Raw genomic sequence first — 21410 nt, 5'->3', positions numbered from 1 at the left:
TTAGGCTATTCTTAAGACATGAATTTTGACTTTAATGCATATCCCAACACCCATAAATCAAACAAAACACACACAACCCTAGATCTACACATCCAAATGAATCATGAAGGAAGATAGCAATTGGAAAACATAAGTCCTCCAACTAGATTTGATTTCCCCAAATCAAACCTTCAATAATAGCATTAATCCCTCCCAAAATTTAAATAGAATTGAGTAGGATTGAATGGAAAGAAGAGGCTTACCTTCAAGATTGTGCTTTGATTGAGATCTAGCATAACCAAGCTCTTCGCCACAACCATGGTGATTTCCTTCTCCCAAATCTCTTCTTCTGCCTCTATCTAGAAATCTTGGCAGCCTAATGAGGGAATAAACACGAAAATTGGTCATTAAACCCTAATATTTTGAAACTGCCCAATCAACTTGGTCCCCCAGGCAGCTAGTTGCCAACCGACCACTTGGTACCAACCGCCCCCATTGCTATCTGTGAACAATAGGGCTAATTGGTTTAGGATGGTTCCAAACATAAGAGAGAACTTCTAGAAATCACCAAAGCTCATACCTAGACTTGGGTATCATCCAACCTCAACTTCCCAAAAACTGGCAATCATTCTTCCCATTCCATCTAAGTGTGAAGTCGTTTAGGGTGCTTTCAAATATCATAGAGAACTCTAGAAATGACAACCAAAACGCTTGGGTATCTCCAACCCAACCCATGGCCAATCTCCCATTCCATCAGGTGTGAACCTTCCCCCCACAAATCTCGAATGGCAACCATGATCTCCACAAATCTGGATTCTCAAGTTGAATGGACCACAACTTTCTAGCACTAAATCTTTGGGTCCACATGCCTGCAATTAGGGCTTTAGGTTAGGATCATAGGAGATATCACAATAAATCATACATATGTGTTGTGACCCACAATACTAGAATCGCTTCTAAACAAGTTTAGAATCTAATCACTTAAATTGGATGATCCTATTTCGATTTCCAATGAATCCAAGCTAGTTTGCAAGGTTTAGGTTGTCGCCTTCCCTATCTTTCAAAACTAGATGTACTCACAAATCCCATACTAAATCATAAAACACAAATGAGTTAACTCTAGAAACAAGGGTATGGTTGCATACATTTGAACCTCCACAAATCTATAAGGATTGAACCTTGTGCATCTTACCCCTATGATTGGCTGACCGATTAGTGGATCAGTATCACATCCCACTACTCAGTTAATTGATACTCAACACTCCTTTGTGTACTTCTCAACTCAGGGAGTCTGGTCAAGTAGATCAAGAAAGAAAGCTAAATGGATGGTGGATTGATTCAGCTCACTATTTTTACTTGAAGTTTGGAAGTAAACTCTAAATTGTTGCTCTACAATATGGAGAACCATAAAAGGGGACCAAAGATCATCAAGGTCTAGTGTGGGACTCAGCTTCCACAATATACTTGTCTTGATAGGAGGTATATCTCCAAAGGGTACACCTTCAATGTTGAGGAATAGCTTCTGTCAAAACTAATAGACAAGGATAGACAAGGATAGATATAGAAATGGAAATATATCATAGGTTTCTCTAAGAGTTCTTCGCCCATAAATGCCAAAATTACCAAGAAAACAGACTTTTTTTGGGGGTAACATAAGAAAATTGAATAGAAATATAATATTTAGTGGAGTTACATTGGGGGTTGTTTCATGCCAACTTCGATATCAATGTAATGCTATGTATAACACAAGGTCGACAGAAAGATAAATCATTGTCACACCTAAGAAGCTTTTCTGTCCAAATCAATATACCATCCTGAACCTGGCAGCAAAACTGGTGGGCTATACAAATTATCCATGTTTAGTTGTGTTTGGCAGTTCAGCATTTTCTAATCAAATCATAACAAGCATCAAAGAATGTGTTGCAGCTAAAGAAGAAATGTCCATGCCTCAGAAAACTATCGCTGCACAAAGATGAGGACTACAATTGCCAAGAGAAAGCTTGAAAATCCCGACACTGCGACCATCCGATCACCTTTACTTGGAATAGTCGTGGGAATTGAACACTCCAACCCATTGAAGAACACTTTGGATGGGAATGCATCAGGACCAGGCACTTGGATTCCTGGAGTGCTTTTAGTTGTAAATGAAATAACTGACTGCTGTTTCCCAGGATTGGGAGGATCAACCGTCAGATCTTCTGCTATAAGATAATTCAAGCCAGGAACTCCATACATGATTATGGTATTGTTAACACCATTGGTACCAGGCAGCACACTTGCATTGAAGGAGTACATTTGTTGGAAACCAGGTGTTGCCTTGTCCAATTGAATCGCAGCAGACCAATCTGCGAAATTATTTCCACCCCAGTTGAACAGTGTGACCCTTGCGCTCCAACCATTAGTGTAGCTCGTATACAGATTCCAGTTTAGGCTAACTCCACAATTATCTCCGCACGGCATTGGGTTTGGCACAGGATAATGTTTGATTTGAGCCCAAGCTAAGGTCGTCATTGTTCGGTTATCAAATGGAACAAGAGCAGCATTACTTCCCGTTGGAAGGAGAAGGGCAGATGCTGTAGTACTGCAATTCATGTTTGTGCTACTTTGGCAACCACAGGCACATGTATTGCATGGGATGATAGAGTCATTTAAGTATGATGAGAAGGAGACACAGCATTTTGGGGTACTTGGCTGTGACATGTTGCACACTACTTCCCAAGTAGCAAAAGCGACTGCATTTATTGATGGTACACCACTTGAAGCAGGAAATGCAGAAGGGCTAACACGCACTGGAGGTCCACATTGGTAATTTGGGTTGAAAGTGCCATTGATCTGGAAATTTGCAGGTGGGTACACTTGAGTTCGATTGAGGTCTGGTGGCATCTTATAAACTTGCATCTGGAAAACTGAAGTTGATTTAGTTGGATCTATTGCTGCTGACAACAGTGTCCCATTCCGGCAACAGTAAGGGATCTTCCCAAGAGTTGAGTCATTGGTATATGATAAAGGAAGATCAACAATAGTTGGTCTTCTGTCACAATTCAAGACATCATTAGCAAAATCTAGACCCTGGTAGTAAGTACCTTGCGGAGCAGCAAGACATGATGTTGGGTCAACAACTGTTGGATAAGCACCTCTCATGGTGCCAATAAATTCACCCCTCATCCAATCCCAGCTCAACATCCAATAATCAAGACGACCAAGGGGATTAGTATTTGCAATTGTCACCTGTGCCATGTAATTTGATGCATATGTTTGAATTACATCATAGGTAATTACAAGATCACCAGTTTGACGAGGCGAAAATTGCTGTCCAATGGTGGTAGTGTTCGTTTTCACATTTGGATCTACAGTGCAACACACAGACATCTGGGTCGTCCCTACATAACCATATCAGATACAAACATAAGTTTTCTGAAGACATACATATCTGAAAATGGATTATAAGCAAATATGGTTGATCTCTTGGTTACCTTGCATTGTGGGCACAGGACAGATGTAGCCACCATTGAGAAGTGAAATGTTTGAAGGCATGGGAACATTATTAGAATTGGCGACATCAACTCCGAATTGGGTACCAACCAGATTAACCACGGCTTGCATCTGGGTCACATCTCCGGCAGTTTCAACTGCAGTTTTGAGGTCTGTATTAGGATATCCAGCAAAACCAGTTCCATTTCCGACGGCTGCAGGAAGGCTTGTTCCATCAACTAATACAGCATTAGAAGCGGAGACCAGATACTCATCGTGCTGAAACCCAACAAATACTTCCCAGGATTTGAGATCTTGGAGACCATTATTGAGGACTGTGAGTTGTGACTCGAACTTGTATGGTTGGAGAGGTGAGCCAGCGGCGAGATAAGGAGCGATCATAGATCCAGTAGTGTAAGCGTAGGATATGTAGATACCATTACAGACATCAGCACTAGGAGATTGAGCTTGAGGCTGAGCGATGGAGGTTTGCAGAGAGAGGGCTAAGAAGAAGAGGAAGAGGAACAAGGGCTTGAAGATGCGGTGATGATGAACGATACCCATGCTGGAAATTGGGGAATGTTGCTTGGAGAGAAGCAGAAACCCGAATTGAGGAGAGAGAGATATAAAACCGTATTTCATGACTGATTCAGTGGGAAGAGAAAGAAAGAAACACGGTGAGACTTACGTAATATTCTCGTTTCAATACGGCATCACAGCTTTCAATAAGCTGGTATCAATTTCTTCTATCTCTCTCTCAGAAAAATCTCACTTTTTTTTTCGCTGCTTTCGATCGATCTGGGTGAGGTTTGATTTGATTTCCAAAGGATGAAAACGATTTAGTTTAATGGCGCGAAGTTGATTTAAACATGATAAATTTTCAACGCCACCCTTGAGATATTCAATTTATCAGTTAGATCCTTGCCGTTGGAAATGACACTTAAATGCTGATGTAAAGCAAATTAAATTTTTCAAAAAGACGAAATTACCCTTTTTTCAATTAGTAATAAGAACTTATAAATATATCGTTAATTGTATTATTTTATATCTTATAATATAAAATAATGAATGGAGGAAGGAGGACCTCATGGAAGAATAAAAAAGATGAAATTTTAATTTTATTTTACTATGGGTAATATTGTAAAATCACGAGAGATTAAAGGCATTATAGGAATTATGAAATTCTCTCATCGTGATTTAATAGAATTTGCTAGTCAAAATTTACCATTATGCAAATTTAAGAGACATTTTGGGATGTCTCCACCAATTTGATATCCTTTTGTGAAATCTATGTTTTTTATTAATTATCTTGAGAAGTCTTTGAAATTTTCCCTATCGATCCAATCAACGTTGTAAGCATAATAAAATGGCATTTTCCATCCATCTTTTTTGTGTGGTAAACAACGCTCTATTGATTCTTGCTCAACTAACGCCAAAAGTCTTTGTCACAAAGAATAAATGATGAGGTGATATCCACAAGCAATGAGATAATAAATTATTTTTTAATTCATTGGAGGAGAGAGAAGAAAAAAAAAAACAAAACCAATTGCATTTTTTTATGACAATTTCTTCCTTCTAGATAGATTATATGACAAGTTTGATGAATCATTTTAATGATAAAACACAAAATATATATGGTTCTAGTCTATTTTTCCTTTCTTCGAAAAACAACAGGATGCCAGTCCTTATTATAGTTCAAGAGGTTATATCTATGTTTTTCAATAAAATAATAAATATTGGAAAAGACCGATATTTCTTTTTTTTTTTTTGGTTCCAACTTCGAAAAACAACAGGATGCTAGTCCTTATTATAGTTCAAGAGGTTATATCTATGTTTTTCAATAAAATAAAATAAAATAAAAAATTGGAAGAGACCGATAAATCGTTCCTATGATATTACATAGCAATTTTATAGTTAATTAAAACATGTTATTTCTTATTAACACAACTAGCCTAGCAAATATTTTCCTGCCATCAATCTTGCATTACATGTTATTTTTTGTATTATTACGAATAAAAATAAAGGAAGTTGACCAAGCTTGAAGGATCCTAAAATCGAGAGGTTCAGTTAAAATAGAATAACGAAAGAGTCAATTGAAATTGTAGCTTCAAGGGTGTTTCATGTTGGGAACAACATGGATCAGGACATAAAATGATTTTGCTTCATCATCCATGCAGAACAACAATAAAACTATAGTGAATAAAATAAATGATATTTCTGTCTACTTATTTTATGTATCAAGAAGTTTTCACACGCATTATGAACTGGAAACCAGAAACTAGCAACAAATTCAAATAGAATAAAAAAAATTCATAGAGAAAGCTCTATCTTGTTAAACGCAAACCCTTTCATCATTCTTCCAGGAGCTCTCAAATCCAAAGACTAAGAACAGTTACAAAAATTTCTGATCTAACAGAGCCTCTTACAGCTTAAATTTTTCTTCTCTTTCATGTCAAGGAAACACATTCCACAGGAGGCATGTCAGAGACTAATAAGAAAGCTTTGGTTTTATTCAACAGCTAAGCTTGGTTATTTTCTGTTAAGTCTGCAAAGATATCCACTTACCTATCAGAAATATTAGTAACTCAACTGTGGATGCATGAAATTTCTGAATTTCTAATGGATTCCCATTCTTTGGAGATATATACAGTGACAATTTCTTGCCAAAAAACAGAGATTATTTGAGGTTAGTGCACATACAAAACATAGAGGAAAGGATAATATGTTAAATTTCTCCCCGGTAACCCCCGGAACCGAAATAATCCCGTCTTGAGCTTGCCATTGTGACACTCTTTTGGTGCTCCAGCTTGGGGCAATCACCGATACGGTGGCCGAGCCCACCACAGTAGGCACAACCTTTAACACCGCTTGTATTTGGCATGACATCCACATCTCCTGTTGGATCATTCAGTTCTGCAAGCACAGGTGGGATTCTCTGTTTTGCTTCTTGCAGAAGATGCTTCAAGTCCAGCAATGTGGTCTCGCTCTGGTTCTTGTTTATGAATGATGTTGCTATGCCCGTCTTTCCACATCTTCCAGTTCGACCAATACGGTGTACATAATTCTCAATTTCACCAGGCATATCGTAATTAATTACATGCTGAATATCTGGAAAATCTAGCCCCTTTGAGGCAACATCAGTGGCCACCAAGACATCCTTCTTCCTTGCTTTGAAAGATGAGATGGCATATTCTCTCTCCTCTTGGTCCTTGCCTCCATGAATGGAAACTGCCTCAACTCCTTTGAGCAAGAGATATTCATGAATATCATCCACATCAGCTTTGTTCTCACAAAATATGAGGACAGGAGGTGGGGTCTTCTGTAGACATTCAAGAAGGTAAACAATTTTTGCTTCTTGTTTCACATACTCAACTTCCTGTATCACATCCAGATTTGCTGCTCCAGCTCTTCCCACGTTGACTATAACAGGTTTTACCAATGAACTTCTAGCGAAGTTCTGTATTTTTGTGGGCATGGTAGCAGAGAAGAGAAGAGTTTGTCTCTGGGCTTTGAAGTGATCAAACACTTCTCTGATATCATCTTCAAACCCCAAATCAACCAGCCTGTCAGCTTCATCCAGTGTCAGGTACCTACAGGATAAATAAATCAAGTTAAGCAACGAGAAGTTAGACATGGGGAATATTATGCTTTAAAGAGAGAAGATGAATCCAAATGTGCACAGAAAAAAAGCTGGTCTGGTTTTATTTACCATTACACTGGAATCAAAGACAGCGTTGAGTGGGTTGAATTGCCTACGATTTTGACCAACAAGTACTGGTGTGTGGCTTTCATATATGCATAGGATCTTTGTTTACTTTCACTAAAGCAGTGCCTGTACATGGTCTTCAGCTGGTTGGATTACTTAGTATATGTATTCTTCAAGAAATTGTTGTAATCGTCATATAGCATATCGCATCACAAAATGAGGGTTCACTGCTCGAGTCATTAAAATAAATATGCAAATAATTCAGGTTTTCCTTAACAACCCCCCCCCGGGGGCTTTCTCTTCTTTTTATATCTTCTGACACAATTTTCATCGTAGCAGTGATTCTATCCTTCAAAACCCCCCCTTCCCCCCAAAAAAAAAAAAATCAGTTTAACAGTAAGTAAGCCCAAAAGATTTCTACCAAAACAATAACACAAGAATGTCTAACGACTTTAACCTCCCATGCATTGCGCAGGGTTTGATGCTTGATTATTCTACCCCCCAAAAAAAAAAGGTTTGATGTTGATTAGAGATATTTGGAAATGCATAGAAGCATATATCCTATTTCATGGTCATTCATTTTTCCCAACACTGTTGATTGTAGCTAGCAGTTCTCCCCAGTTTGTGAGAACTAAGAGTTAACATTTCACTGCTGGGCAGGAGGCATTCAGAGGAAGGGAAGATTGAAACACATAATTGACCACCGTGGGAGAAATGCCCTTCTTACCCCCCTCAATCTTCCCTCTAAAGTGCACGGAATTTGAAGAATGGAGAGAATTGGGAAAAATCTTTTCAGCTGGAAATGGTTATTGTTATAGCAAACACTTCAGATTGAAAAAACCTTCCTGGGAGAGTGGAGGTTCCAGACCCCACTATTTGTACCCTTCACAATTGTCCCCCCCCCCCCCCAAAAAAAAAAAAAAAGGACTACTCACAAATTGTCAAAAATTTCGGATCTGCTTGTAGAATTGGAAACATTATAGACAGAGCAGAGAAGTGGACACACAAGTGAGTGGCATGTGGGCCACCCACAAGAATTTTCATCTACAGAATAACAAGAATGATGGTGACAAACAGGTACTGTCACCTGGAAGAAATTAATGTGAGTGGTGGACACCAAAATACCATAGCAGACCAGAAGTAGTTCTAAACACATAAATGGTAACATAGTTTTTATCATTGAAAACCAAACTAAAAATTCGAGGATAAAGTAGAAGTCAACACTGGCAAAATAATCATGTGTTTTATTTTGCACACATCAAATATGTATATACAATAAAGCCAAGAGAGAAGATCAGAGAATTATAAAACTGAAGAATATATTTTTTGGATACCTGCAATTGTCAAGATTCATCTTCTTCTTGGCAAGCATATCCTTTAATCTCCCAGGTGTGGCAACTACAATATGCACACCCTTCTTCACAACCTCTAGTTGTGATCGCATATCTACCCCACCAATACAAAGTAATGGCCTCAGCTCTGGATACCCAGCCTCTTTCATCGGGATTAAAAACTGCTGCACAACCTCATAAGTCTGCCTGGCAAGCTCTCTTGAAGGGCAAATCACCAAGCCAAATGGACCTTCCCCAGGAACAATAGGCATCATAACCTCCTCTTGCAATGCGGCCATGATAAGTGGCAGAACAAAAACAAGAGTTTTGCCTGAACCAGTGAATGCAATTCCAATCATGTCCCTCCCTGACAAGATAACAGGAAGCCCCTGGACCTGAATAGGTGTAGGTTGCACAATCCCCTTAGCTTTCAACATCTTCAAAACTGGTTCTGGTAACCGCATGTCTTTAAAATTTTTAATTGGTGGAGGAATATCTTCACCATCAGTAAGTATATGCCATTGCTTCCTTAATGAATCACATTCCTTTACAGACATCCTCCGAATAGCCAAGGGAGGTTTCCAACCTGTCGCCATAGACTCCGTATAGGTAATTCCTTTAGCTAGCTCACGAACTGACATAAGGGTCTTTCGGTCAGATAGGTGCTCAATCATCTCCTTTTCTTGTTGCATAAGCTGCTCAGCAGGACTAATATCAGGGAGATCACGCTTAAGCTGAGAAGCCTTGACAAGGAGGCTGGTTTTCGATTCAGCAAGCTTTGCCTGCTCAGAATCATCCTCCAAAGCTGAAGATTTTCCCTTGCGTTGGAGGATTTTTTGGGCTTCCATTGCCCTGCGCCTTTTCACAGGGATATATTCAACATAATCATCATCCTTTTCCTCCATGATAGATGAAGCTTCCATCTTCCCCAGGTCAAGTGTACCTGACATTGTAGTCCAATAACTTGACTATGCACAACAAGAACTGCTACTATTGATGCGCTATGTAAGAGAGAGTCACTTTCTTGCTCCTGCATAAAGCCAGAAATCTGAATGAAACTCAAGCTTTCTTTGCTAAGACAAAAGTTTGTGGAACAAACTCAAAAGAAGAAATATAACCATTCACAAAGAAAACTTACATTCAGAAAGATAAATAGATACTACAAAAAGAACTACAGATTGATGAAGTAGCAGAAGCTAACATTCCCAGTTCCAGAATTAACTAAAGTGGCCAAGTCGCAGACTACAAGTATTAAAGAGCCTAAGGTAATGCTCAAGATTAAAACACAGGATACATGATATCAAGAACTAAAATGTGGAAACACAGTCAGTAGCTTCTTCCTCAACCCCTCCCAGCTATCCTCCATCAATCAAACATTCCTATGTCTTATCCCCAAAAAACCCGGAGCTTCCTACCTAACAGATTTTCATCCCATCTCCCACTGTAATCTCCTTTACAAATTCATCTCCCAGATCCTTGCCAACTGCATCAAGAAAGTGACGCGTTCCCTAGTTAGCCCCAACCAATCCGCTTTCATCTCTAGGCATAGCATTGCAGATAACATCTTTCTTTGTGCGAAGATTGTCCATGGCTTTAATCGAGCATCCCATTCCCCTGCTGCCCTCTTTGAAGGTAGACCTCCACAAAACTTTCAACTCCCTTCATTGGGCCTTCATTAGTGAGGTGCCCTTGGAGATGGGCTTTCTGCCTTTCTTCATTCGTTTGTCCATTGGATTGAAGTCTACATCTCTACCCCTTACTTCTCCATCATCATCAACGGCTCTCCTGTGGGCTTCTTCCCTTCTCGTGTTGGTATTCGCCAAGGTTACCCCCTTTCCCCTTTCCTGTTCTCGCTTGCCTTGGAGCTTCTCTCCCATATCCTACAATCCAAAACCGACCAACTTCTCATCTCCCTAATCCCCAAGTGCTAGACCCTCAACCTCACCCATCTTGCTTTTGCGGATGATCTCATGACTCATGACCTTCTCCAAAGCCACTCACTCCTCCTTATCCTCCATCCTTTCTACCCTTTCCCTCTTTCAATCCCTCTCCAACCTCCAAATCAATATTGATAAATTTACTCTTTTCCTTTCTGGTGTCTCGGACTCTGTTCTTGACTCTCTCTTGCATCTCGTTGGCTTCTCCTTTGGTTCCTTCCCCATGACTTATCTAGGCCTCCCCTGATCCACTCACCATTGTGCCCCAATGCTGACTGCATTCGAAAAAAATTCCAATTGTGGAAAGGTAAACTTCTCTCCTTCGCCGGTAGAGTCGTGTCCATTCACTCAATCCTCCAAGCATCCTAGCTCTACTGGTGTGGCATCTTCTCTATTCCTATGTCCACCATCCATGCAATGGAATCCCCCTTCTGTGCTTTCCTTGGGAAAGGACAAAAGGCCTTCTGCTTCATTCACCCTATCCGTTGGTCTAGTGTTTGTCATCCAAAAGCCGGGGGTGTCTCAGTATGTGTTGCATCAAGGATGTTAATTTTTCTTACCTTTTAAAACTCACCTAAAAGATTGCTTGCCAAGCATGACTCTATTTGGGTTACCTGGGTTTACTCCTACCTCCTCAAGTCCGACTCCTTCTGGACTGCTCCCATCCCCTCTAACCCCTCCTAGGTTTGGAGGAAGCTCCTCCTTTGCTACTGATCACTCTTCTCGCTACCTCTTCCCGTATTTCCTTTGGCTCCTCTACCTCTTTCTGGCTAGACCTGTGGCATTGAATGGGCATTCTTTAAACCCTTCTTGGCCCTTGTACATACATGAATCTTGTATTCCCAAGTTTACCCTGCTTTCCACCTTCATTGTTGATGGCACTTATTCCCCTTACCCCACCCTTGTCTCATACAAGTTTGGACCTCCCTTATTTGGAACCCTTCTTTTCCTTTTCACCTAGAACTTTACCTGCTCTCCCTCCCCACTGGTCCCTTGGTCCCCATGGTTTGGTTCAAAGGTCATACCCTGCACCAATCACTCACCCTTTGGCGAGCTCTTAACCTAGCCTCCCCATCCAATGCTTCCTCATCATCCGCCACATCCTTGTTAACCTTGAATACATCCTTTGTTTGAATGGTTCAAAGGACCTTGACCACTTGTTCTTCTGTTGCCCCTTTTCTCGCTCCCTTTGGGGAAAAGTCCTCCCTTCGATTTGGCCCCACTTCAAACGCCCCTTTGGCTTTTCTCAAGAACGGTCTTGGATATTGAGAACCTTCCTTGGTTCCTCTATTTGTGATCGGGTCAATAAGCTGGTTTTTTGTGCTACTATCCACCACTTATGGTGGGAGTGCAACCTTAGGAGATGGACCTCTAAATATAGGTCTTTGGATTTAACTTGAAAAGCCATTTGTTTTGATGTTTCTGCTAAGCTTCAGCACACCCCCCCCCCTGGTGGGATAAATGACACCCCAACGAGCAGGCTCATTGTCGACACTTGGGGTTTATGCTCTTCTCTCCAGACCCGTCTTGATGGCTGGTTGTTGTGCCCACCCCCTCCTTCCCCCCCCCCCCTGTACATTCTCTTTCTTTCCCTTGCTTGGGGTTTTAATTAAACTTATTATTCATTTCAAAAAACAAAAACTGTGAAAACACATTTTTAATGAATTGGAGATCATGGAAGAAATTACCAGAATCAACAGGCAAATACAAATCTTGCTATATGCTTAGAAATAGTGTAACCTCCACCGGGGAAAGGGAAAAAAAATAAACTAAATGAATAACCACATGGGAAGTCCACCAAAGTGCATTTTTAATTCTCATCTGTTAAAAAACAGCATGATTAACAAATAGTATTTCCCAATTTTATTTAAAGGCTAAAAGAACGAATAGGGATATGTACAATCTATTTATCAGATCATCTAGAAAGAAAGGAAAAACTAATAAAACCAGTATATTCAATAAACTGTAACCAGACAAACTTCCAACCTCAGATTTCAGACGAATATGGGTCTGAATCCATTTTCCCACAACTGTGAGAGAAAGAGTAAGAGAAGTAGAGACAAAGGACCAGCAAACAAGAAAAAGATATTACCTATGCAGAACCAAATTATGGTCAATGCGAAAGGGCATGTTCCCATGGTCTATGGTTGGATAGCTAGAACTAGTAGCATAGATTGTTGAAATGAGAAAAGTACAAAGGGAAAATTAAGGTGTGGACTTTGAATCAAAAGAATTTATCAATATCAAAATCGAATTAAGGAATGGAGAGAACAAGAGAAGGAAGGGGAAACCAGAGAAGAAACAAAGTTGCAACTTGCAAGGAAAGAGGGAAAAGAAAACCCATAAGAGAGGAAGAATGAGGGGAAAGAGTTACAACAATACACAAGCCTAAAGCTTTAATTCATCTTTCTACTTCATAATCATTAAGTGGAATACAGGCATTTTAAATAATGAAGAAAAAGACATCAATAAACTAAACCAGGACCCTTATCTATTTAAATTAACTAAATCATTTGTACATATCCTCCTCAAATTAATATTGTGCTCAAATAATTATTGTAATAGATAAATTTTTTTGTATCTCTATTACTCTCACATGAAACAGCATCTCCTAAGAATCTCTACCACCTCCAAGGGCCTCAATAATCTGATTTATTTCAAATTAACTCTTGTTCAATCCTGAAGGTGGATTCTCCATCGATTAGTATAAAAACTTTGCCCGGGATGCAACCAAGCAAGGTCATTTCATCCTTACCATCCAACAAATTTTGCAGAACATTTTGATTGAGTGACCTCTTGGAACAACAATAATTCCAGCAGCACATGAACAACATGCATGAATCAGTGAGCCATTCAAAAACTGGGTAGGTTTCTTAGGTAAACCATGGTCCTCCCCTCCAAATGATCCACTTTCATTTTCAGGGCTGCAACAGGGTCCCTAGTCCTAATGTACTGACTGAATCAACACAAGAGGAAGGAACAGTGACCAATGCATCATTAATCTCAAGTGAACAGATTGAAAATTTCCACTGAGACAGCCTATTTTAAATAAACTCAAGTACAGAACGCAAAAGAAATTGAAGAAGAAGACAAAGTTAAAATAATAGATGAGGATACGATCAATAAGTTAAAAAAAGAGTTTTTTGCACGTTGCCCCATTAAGTGGGCCCCAAATTAGTGACTGCCCCCTTAAGTGGGATAAATTACAAGGCGCCCCCCTTGCTTAAATTCAAATATTTCAAGCTACTCCCTTAGCAGTCAAGCATTTTGACCGTTAAGTTTGGATTGTAAAATGTCTAATATACCCTCTGTACTATGTAAAAACAAATTTACCCTTCAGTCAATCTCCCTTCATTTTGCTCCCTTGATGGGTGAAGTGAATCCATTCACCCATCATCTTCCTTCATCTCACCGGAAACTGCACCACCGCCCCTCCCTTGCCCCCCCCCCCCCCCAACGATTCCTTGATGTTTCATTTCAACCTGAATTAGACACAGAGATAAAGAAGCAAAAGCAGAGCAGAGATGAAGAAGCTCTATAAGAAAGGAAAAATTCATCCGTCGCTACCTATTTTTTCCGATCATCTAAGGTCTTCACTTGCAACTCTTTTGATGCTTTTGGTGGCACTTTCGCCTGAAAAAAGGGAGGTGTTGGTTTATCCCATCTCGTGTACCAAAAAGCTCGTTAGAGGTTAGAAAGAATGGTCAAAACCAGAAGTTTTTCTTGCTAGTAGTAGCGGAGGAGATCATCCTGCTTCGTTTAACTGCAACTATTTCAGATGTTATATGAGTTACTGGGTTCGATGGAATTTTTCACCTACCATCAACTCATTCACAAGATCCTTGATGGGTTCGAAGATTGCTCGATTAAGCAGAGAGTAAACCCTAAGAGCAAAAGAGAGAGGAAGACAAAAGGCAATAAGGGAAGTTTGAAGATAGAAACAAAAATTAAAGAAGAAAGAACATCCTTGATTTTAAGGGACATAAAAGAGCTCCACCTACCTTGCTTCCATCATCTAATCCATCCTTCTCTTCATCTCATGGACCCCAAATGCCCCAAATCCTTTTCCCAATAAAACTCACAAGCCGTCTCACTGATCCTTTCTCCAGCTCTTCCTCTGCTCTGCAACCACCATCACCACTAACCTCCACTAATTCCATCTCATCCATCACATGCCGGTCACCCAAACTGTTCCTCACATCACTGTTACTCCCCTGATTGCCTCTTCTCTTCCTTAAAATCAAGGATTTTCTTCCCTCGTGTATAGTAATTACCCTTTTTTATCATGTAAAGAGAACTGGGTAACTTTGAATGATTAGTCAATCTTTCTTCCTTCTTCGAGAAGGAAATTATTATCATGCCTACTTAGTCCATATTTCCAATTTGAAAACTTGGGATGAAATACTCTTACTTGTTGATGAGAAACGGTGACATCCACTCTTCCATGCCTTTTGCAAAAGAAGAATCAATAATAGCAACCCAACCAAGGTGGGGTTTTTTGAAATTCATTTCTTTTTTTTTCTGATTTGTTTCTTTCTAGTTTTCTACTTCTCTTTTTCTGGGTTTCTTGTCTACAACTCTATGGGTTTTTCTTTTCAAAAAAAGAAATTTTTGAGAATAGTGGTTCCAGACTTAAATTTCCGAAGGCCTCAAGTCCTCAAAACTTTGTCAATGGTTTGAGAGGGAGGGGGAGGGGGGACGGTGGTCGCCAAAAGGGAGGGGCAGTGGGAGGTTTCCAGCGAGATGAAGGAAGATGATGGGTGAAGGGAAATTAACTGATTTATGGGGGTTTACCCATTTAGGGAGCAAAATGAAGGGAAATTAACTCAGGGGTACTTTTGCCTTTACAAAATACACGGGGTATATTGGACATTTTACAACCCAAACTTAACACATTTTGACTGTTAAGGGGGTAACTTGAAATATTTGAATTTAAGCAAGGGGGTGATGTGTAATTTATCCCACTTAAGGGGGCAATCACATTTGGGGGCCCACTTAAGGAAAAAACTCTTAAAAGATTGGTTTACATAGATCAAAACTAAGACTACCTCTCCATATGATCCACTTTCATTTGTAGGGCCACAACTTGGCACCCTGAGTCCTAGTGTATTAACTAGATCAATACAAGAGAGAGAAACAGTAATTAAAATGCCAGTTGAACAAAGTGAAATTTCTACTGAGACAGTCTTATGTTAAAGAAATTCTAATCCACAACACAAGATATTCAAGAAAAATACCAAGCTAAAACAACAGATGAGAATGTGATCAATATGTTCCAACATTTCCATCGAAGCAAAGTCTACATTGCTGACTTCAGAAAGCTGCCATATCATTGTGCTACGTTAAGTTTGATCTCTACCACACCAAGTTGATTCCTGAATCCTGACATGACCAAAACTTGAGGTCGAGTTTTTCCCAACGGGAGAACTGATGCAAGGCATGAAGTCCAAGATCAGACCCAAATCCAAGTCCGGTCCCCAACCAAGTCATGGACTTCTAGGAGCAGTCAACTTCTCGGCCTAAAGACTAGAATTATCTTTTTTGTCTTTTCACATTCCAAGGCAGCACTAAGTGCCTTCCATTATCAGTTTTCAAAGTCCTGTTTGTAGTTCAGTGTCCTGGGAATAGTTTTCTAGGGCTTGGGGTAATCTTCTAGATGTAGGACTTCTGGTGAATGTATTCGAAATTCCAAAGGGGTTGCAATTCTAAGAGTCTCTTTGTTACTATTGTGTCGTAATCAAGATATCCATCTCCAAAATGCAAGCCCAGATGCTCTCAAAAGGAGCCAAGGATCGAATTGATTCCAATTTCAGAAAATGAAGGTCTCTTTGAGACCCTGTAGCTGTGGATCTCAGTCATACTAAGGTGACTCCCTGGTCTGCCTCAATAAATTCCGAAGGTGCACAAGAGTGGGACTCTACGCAGCCAAATCTACCCTTCTTATCCAGCTACCCACTTCTAACATCCCCATCTCCACATTATACCCAACTTCATTCACATCTTGTACCACCTCCAAGGGTCTCAATAACCACATTTGTTTCAGATTACCTCCAGTCTGAACCTGAAGGACAGCAAAATTTCCGTTCGAATTCTCCATCAGAGTTTCTCCTGCAATCAAGCCCTGACTGGAGGACTCGGTCTTCACAACCCAGGGCTACACTCGATCCTGACTTAGAATCCGAAAATCCACTTGTTTGCAAGAAGTCCAGATTTTCCATTTTTGAAACTGTTCTATATCTTAGCAACCCATGTCCAAAGAAAACGAGTTTTGCTCGAACAAGTTGCTTGATGTATTTTCCATTCATTCACTCAGTCAGTTCGGCATGGTAGATACTTTGAATTAGACTCTTTAATCCAAGGGTTTCAAAACTAAGCATAGCTGTTTCATATGCGATGAGTTGCCAGCATATTGGGCTACTACTCGCTAACTGCCATTTGGTGAGAAACTAATCTGAAGAATAACTAATCATTAGCAGAAGCAGAACAAGGCAAGAGGAAAGGACACAAAGATGCAAACTCTCGCTGTTATCAATTGGGAGGAGAGAGTTCGAACTAGCAAGAAGAGGAGAAACTTACCGAGAAGATAATCAGAAGCCTCGTAAGCTGCCGCAGCAATCACTTGAGATTCTCGGAAGGAAGCCTCGCCGCTGCCATCAACTTGAGATGGAGACGGAGAAGAGAGGCGGTGTTTTTTATTTTTGGTATGGAAGAGGCGGTGTTATGTGCCTAAAACCACCCAATTCGGTGAGAGTGGGCACCAAGTATCCCACGATGCCATCCGATGTTAACCGATGCGTATTCATATTTGGCCAAATTGATACGATACATCTCGAAATGTATCTCCATTAAATTATACTAAAATATATTAACTAGATACAATACTCGATACAGAATGATACGTCTCCTCCTGAAATCACCTGACCGATACGAGACTCGATACCAATACTTTAAACCTTAGAACAAAACCTGTCAGTCTGAAAATGTTGCTTTGGATGGTGAACCAGACCATTGCAAAAAAATTGAGCCCATCCATATATGGCCCTAATCAAAAATCATTCATGGATCTCATGATTGGTTTGTTAAAAGACATGGCCCTAAAGCTTCTATGATAGCTACAATTAGGGATGTCAACGGTGTTGTTTGGGGTGGTTTTGATTTAGGCTTAATAGCTGAAAAACATCAAGCCCAATTAGAGTCCATTTGCAAAATAACGATTTCTATTTGGTGTGATTTGGATTTGGGTTGGGTATCAATTTGGGTTTAGATCAAGGTGGTTTTAAAACCATTACCAACCCATTATCAAACGGTAATAGTTCATTTGCAAAATATTGTTATCACTCTCAGTAATAGATTTTGGCATAAAATAGACGAGCATTTGAAGCAAAAGGTATTTTTATGGTATTCGGTGTAAGTTAAACTTCAAATATATCAAAGAACTAGAAGCTCGAAATTAAACTTATGAATGTTTCATAAATGTGGATGCTATTGAATAAAAAACTAGATCTTACTAGAAAACTAAAACCTTTCTAAGAAAAGAAAGAAAAAAAAAACTAATGTGCTTAGTAGAACTAGTCTACTAAAAACTCTCAAAAACTATATTTTAGTGGAACTAACATGCACACGGGCTGGCCCGAACCAGCCCAAACCATTTAGGCTTTTCCCCCTCAGTTCAAACACAACCCATCAAGATTTAGTTTATGTTGGTTCAGACTATAATAGGCCAATTCAATTCGGTTTTAATGGTTCAGCTTGTAAATTAACACCCCTAGTTACAAAATCATTGGAGTTGGGACCAAAAGAAGGTACCATTGTGTTGGGAGTTTTGAAATATAGAAACAGTATTATCACAGGGTTGTTCAGTTGATAGTAACCAACACCTCTTAGTGAAAAAATTATGAATTTGACTTGCCTAGCTGTATATGTAATATGTCTTCCCTTATATATATAAAAAGCACCCTTGGGTAATGAACCTGGGCTTTGTTGCTTTGTTTGCCTTGTAGCTGTAAAGGGGTAGAGAGTGTTCATGTGCCCATAATCCCACTGCTCACCACTAGTCATTTTGGGCTTCATCACCAACCACAACCACAACCAGGCGTGCCAAACAAGGCTTTTGGGTATATGAATCCTATCCAACGTTCCTTGTGTCGGCGATATATCGCCGACACGAGGCGATATGTCGAGGTGTCGCTGGAGGGCGATACGACACCCTCCAGCGACACGACTTATACACTATGTCGCGCGAAATATCGCCGATTTCTCGCATGCCGCTTTCGATATCATCTCCCGATAATGTCGCCCCCCGAGTGGCAGCGGTTGTACGTTTCTCTTTCCTCCGATTTTCCTTTTCTTGTCCTGTTTCAAAATCCATCTGTTTTCTAACCTAATCAACACGCAGGTTCGAGAATTAGAGATCGATCCACTGTTCAATTCCGGACGAGGATCGGCGTTAACCGCGAAAGGAACTGTGGAAATGGAGGCTAGCATCATGGACGGCCCTAAGTGGAGGTGCGGCGCTGTTTCCGGTTTAACCACCGTCAAGAATCCGGTATCGCTAGCACGCCTCGTTATGGACAAGTCGCCTCATTCTTATCTCGCTTTCAACGGCGCCGAGGAATTCGCAAAGGCCGTGTTCTCAAAGGCCTCCTAAGATTTTAGCAGTCGACAATCCCAAAGTTAAATTTCTCCATCTTCATGCGATAAACAATAACAACATCGATCCGTAGATGAACTCATGAACCCAGTTTATGAATCACTATTTTATTCACTGCAAATTGTATCAAAACACAGCACAAACTAAAGCTTTTGCTGATCGGAATCAACAACATTGAGAAACTAGAGTAGGACAGAGAGCTTCTTCCATTCTCTGTGCCATGCCTTGAAGGTAAGACTGTATATACGACAGAAACCCCTCAAAAGTCCAGCCATCAAACGGATCAGCAACGAATGACCATTCGATCTGAGACCCTTCATCGTCCCCTTGGAGAATTGCAGAACTTTCATGGTGGCCATTTAAGATTTCATACCAACATTGTTTTCAGTGACTTCATAGCTCAGGCAACGTTCTACAGGGTCGATGGCCACGAGCTTTTCCTTGGCCCACAAAGTGGTGTCGATCTTCTTCTCTTCCGACTCTGATGAAGGAGAAGAGAAGAACAGAGAAGCGTGGAAGAGAAGTACAAGAGCAGAGGAGGAGAAAACTGAAAGACGGTGATTTTCACCGTAAGCCTCCCCTTTCTCTCGATAATTGTTGGTCAAAAGTCGGTCGATATATCGACCCACCAGTCGCCATTTTCGGCCATGTCGCCAGCACCGACATGGCGACCACAAGGCTCGTGGGTACCTTGATCCTATCATTAAATTTGCATTACGGTTGCAGCACCCAAATTTGGTGTAATTATGTAAGGGTAGTTATAGTTAACACCATATGAATATAATCTGCTTGTGAGATGTGGATATTAATTATGAGCTCTAAAAGAAACCCAAAAGTGAATACCAAGGAAAATCAATATGGTTGATCCTTGGATTCTACTTCTTTTCATTTTCAACGTTAAATTGATTCATTTCTTTTATCCAAAAAAACATTTTATTCATTTCACACGATTGAAAAACTTCAAATTGATTTCAAGATATAGCCAACAAATAGATTTTTGAGTTTTTTGCAAGGCGACCACTTAAGTGGGCCTATAATTTCTGGCTGTCTACTTAAATAGGCTAAATTATACGGTGCCCTACTTTGTATTTTTAAAATTGCAAGTTACTCACGTTTAACTTTTCTATTAATTTGAAACTAAAATGACCATATTGCATATAATGTATTTGTAAATATGATTTTTGTATCATTACAAATTTACAAAGCGAAGCCTCTGACTCCTCAATTCAAAGGTTAGAACTTCTCCTCTCTCATTTCCTCCTGTTATTCCAAAGTGTTTTTGTTCTGGTTCAGCCAAGAAAGGTGTCGAACCAAGGATTTGTGAATCAAAGAAAGCTCTTGAGAGCGGGCCGCCTTAGTGGACAGAAAGCCGTATCTGATGATGAAGTTGAATTTTTGACACAATTCCTCTCGGAGAGGAGTAAATGTTTGAATCTATGGACTTCTCGACCATCAGTTATTGGCATGATTATTGCCAGATACGAGTCACTCCTTATATAGTTGCATGCATGCCAAAACATAAAATTAAACATTTAATGCACCATACATATGCATTTAATAATCTGTGCTTATCAAGAGATATGCCAACATGCCAAAATCCCTTTGGTTATTACTTTCCGTCGGCTTGTCAAGAGTTCATAACAAGACATGTCACTTCTAGTATTAGCTTTTGCAGAGACCTATACAGATCATGTCAAGCACGCCAAAAGTAAGCTTTTGTGTTGGTCCCTTCGATGAGAATCATTGGGAATCGTATTTGGTCATCTAACAACCAACATCAATTGTCTCCACGGTTAGTTTCTTCCCAGGATTGTTACTCGATGGACTTCTCAACCTTCACTTCCCGAGATTGGCAGGGGTAACTCACCTATCAATCCTTAGTGCTTCTCAGAGTTTAGTTTCCGAACTAGCGGTGGCGGCTTCCGAGAGGCTAGCACTTTGTGCAACAAACCAAAATTTGGCGCATAATGGAAGGGGCTTCTTTTTGTGAATTTAAAAACTTAAAATGCTTAACTATAAAATACAAAATTTATTTTTATCAACGCATTATGAGCAAAATGATCATTTTTTGTTTCAAATTAACAGGAAAGTTAATCGTGGGTAATTTGTAATTTTACAAAAAATGTAGAGTAGGCGTCGTGCAATTTAGCCCACTTAATAGACCAACTTAAGTGAACACCCTACAAAAATCTCTACTTTTTTTTAGTGAAAAGAATGTGGAAATGGTTTGTGTTGTTTTAATCTTTTATATATATATATATATACATAAAATCTTTTTTTTAATATATATACATAAACGAGATCAAAGACCCAAATAAAAAACAAACTAGCCGACA

General features: G+C 39.8%; 2 protein-coding genes across 2 annotated transcripts; both read right to left on the bottom strand.

Annotated features, from left to right (window-relative positions):
* Window positions 1–1631: 1631 nt before the first annotated feature.
* Window positions 1632–4014, bottom strand: LOC149019570 (COBRA-like protein 7). The gene is made up of 2 exons (XM_089151060.1): window positions 3453–4014; window positions 1632–3359 (listed from the first exon to the last, which is right to left on the bottom strand). The coding sequence occupies exons 1-2, from the start codon at window positions 4012–4014 to the stop codon at window positions 1936–1938; spliced, it is 1986 nt and encodes a 661-aa protein (XP_089007186.1). The 3' UTR covers window positions 1632–1935.
* Window positions 4015–5887: 1873 nt separating this feature from the next.
* LOC149019569 (DEAD-box ATP-dependent RNA helicase 35-like) lies at window positions 5888–17169 on the bottom strand. Its single transcript, XM_089153548.1, has 3 exons — window positions 17001–17169; window positions 8491–9517; window positions 5888–7040 (listed from the first exon to the last, which is right to left on the bottom strand). Exons 2-3 carry the CDS (start codon window positions 9435–9437, stop codon window positions 6176–6178), a joined length of 1812 nt encoding a protein of 603 aa, XP_089009674.1. The 5' UTR covers window positions 9438–9517; window positions 17001–17169; the 3' UTR covers window positions 5888–6175.
* Window positions 17170–21410: the final 4241 nt, after the last annotated feature.

Source organism: Hakea prostrata, chromosome 4 (assembly GCF_041222555.1).
Source record: "Hakea prostrata isolate BN-2017 chromosome 4, UWA_Hpros_2, whole genome shotgun sequence".
In the NCBI taxonomy this organism is placed as follows: Eukaryota; Viridiplantae; Streptophyta; class Magnoliopsida; order Proteales; family Proteaceae; genus Hakea; species Hakea prostrata.
The sequence above is the reverse complement of the archived record's forward strand: the minus strand, read 5'-3'. Positions and strand labels throughout refer to the sequence as shown.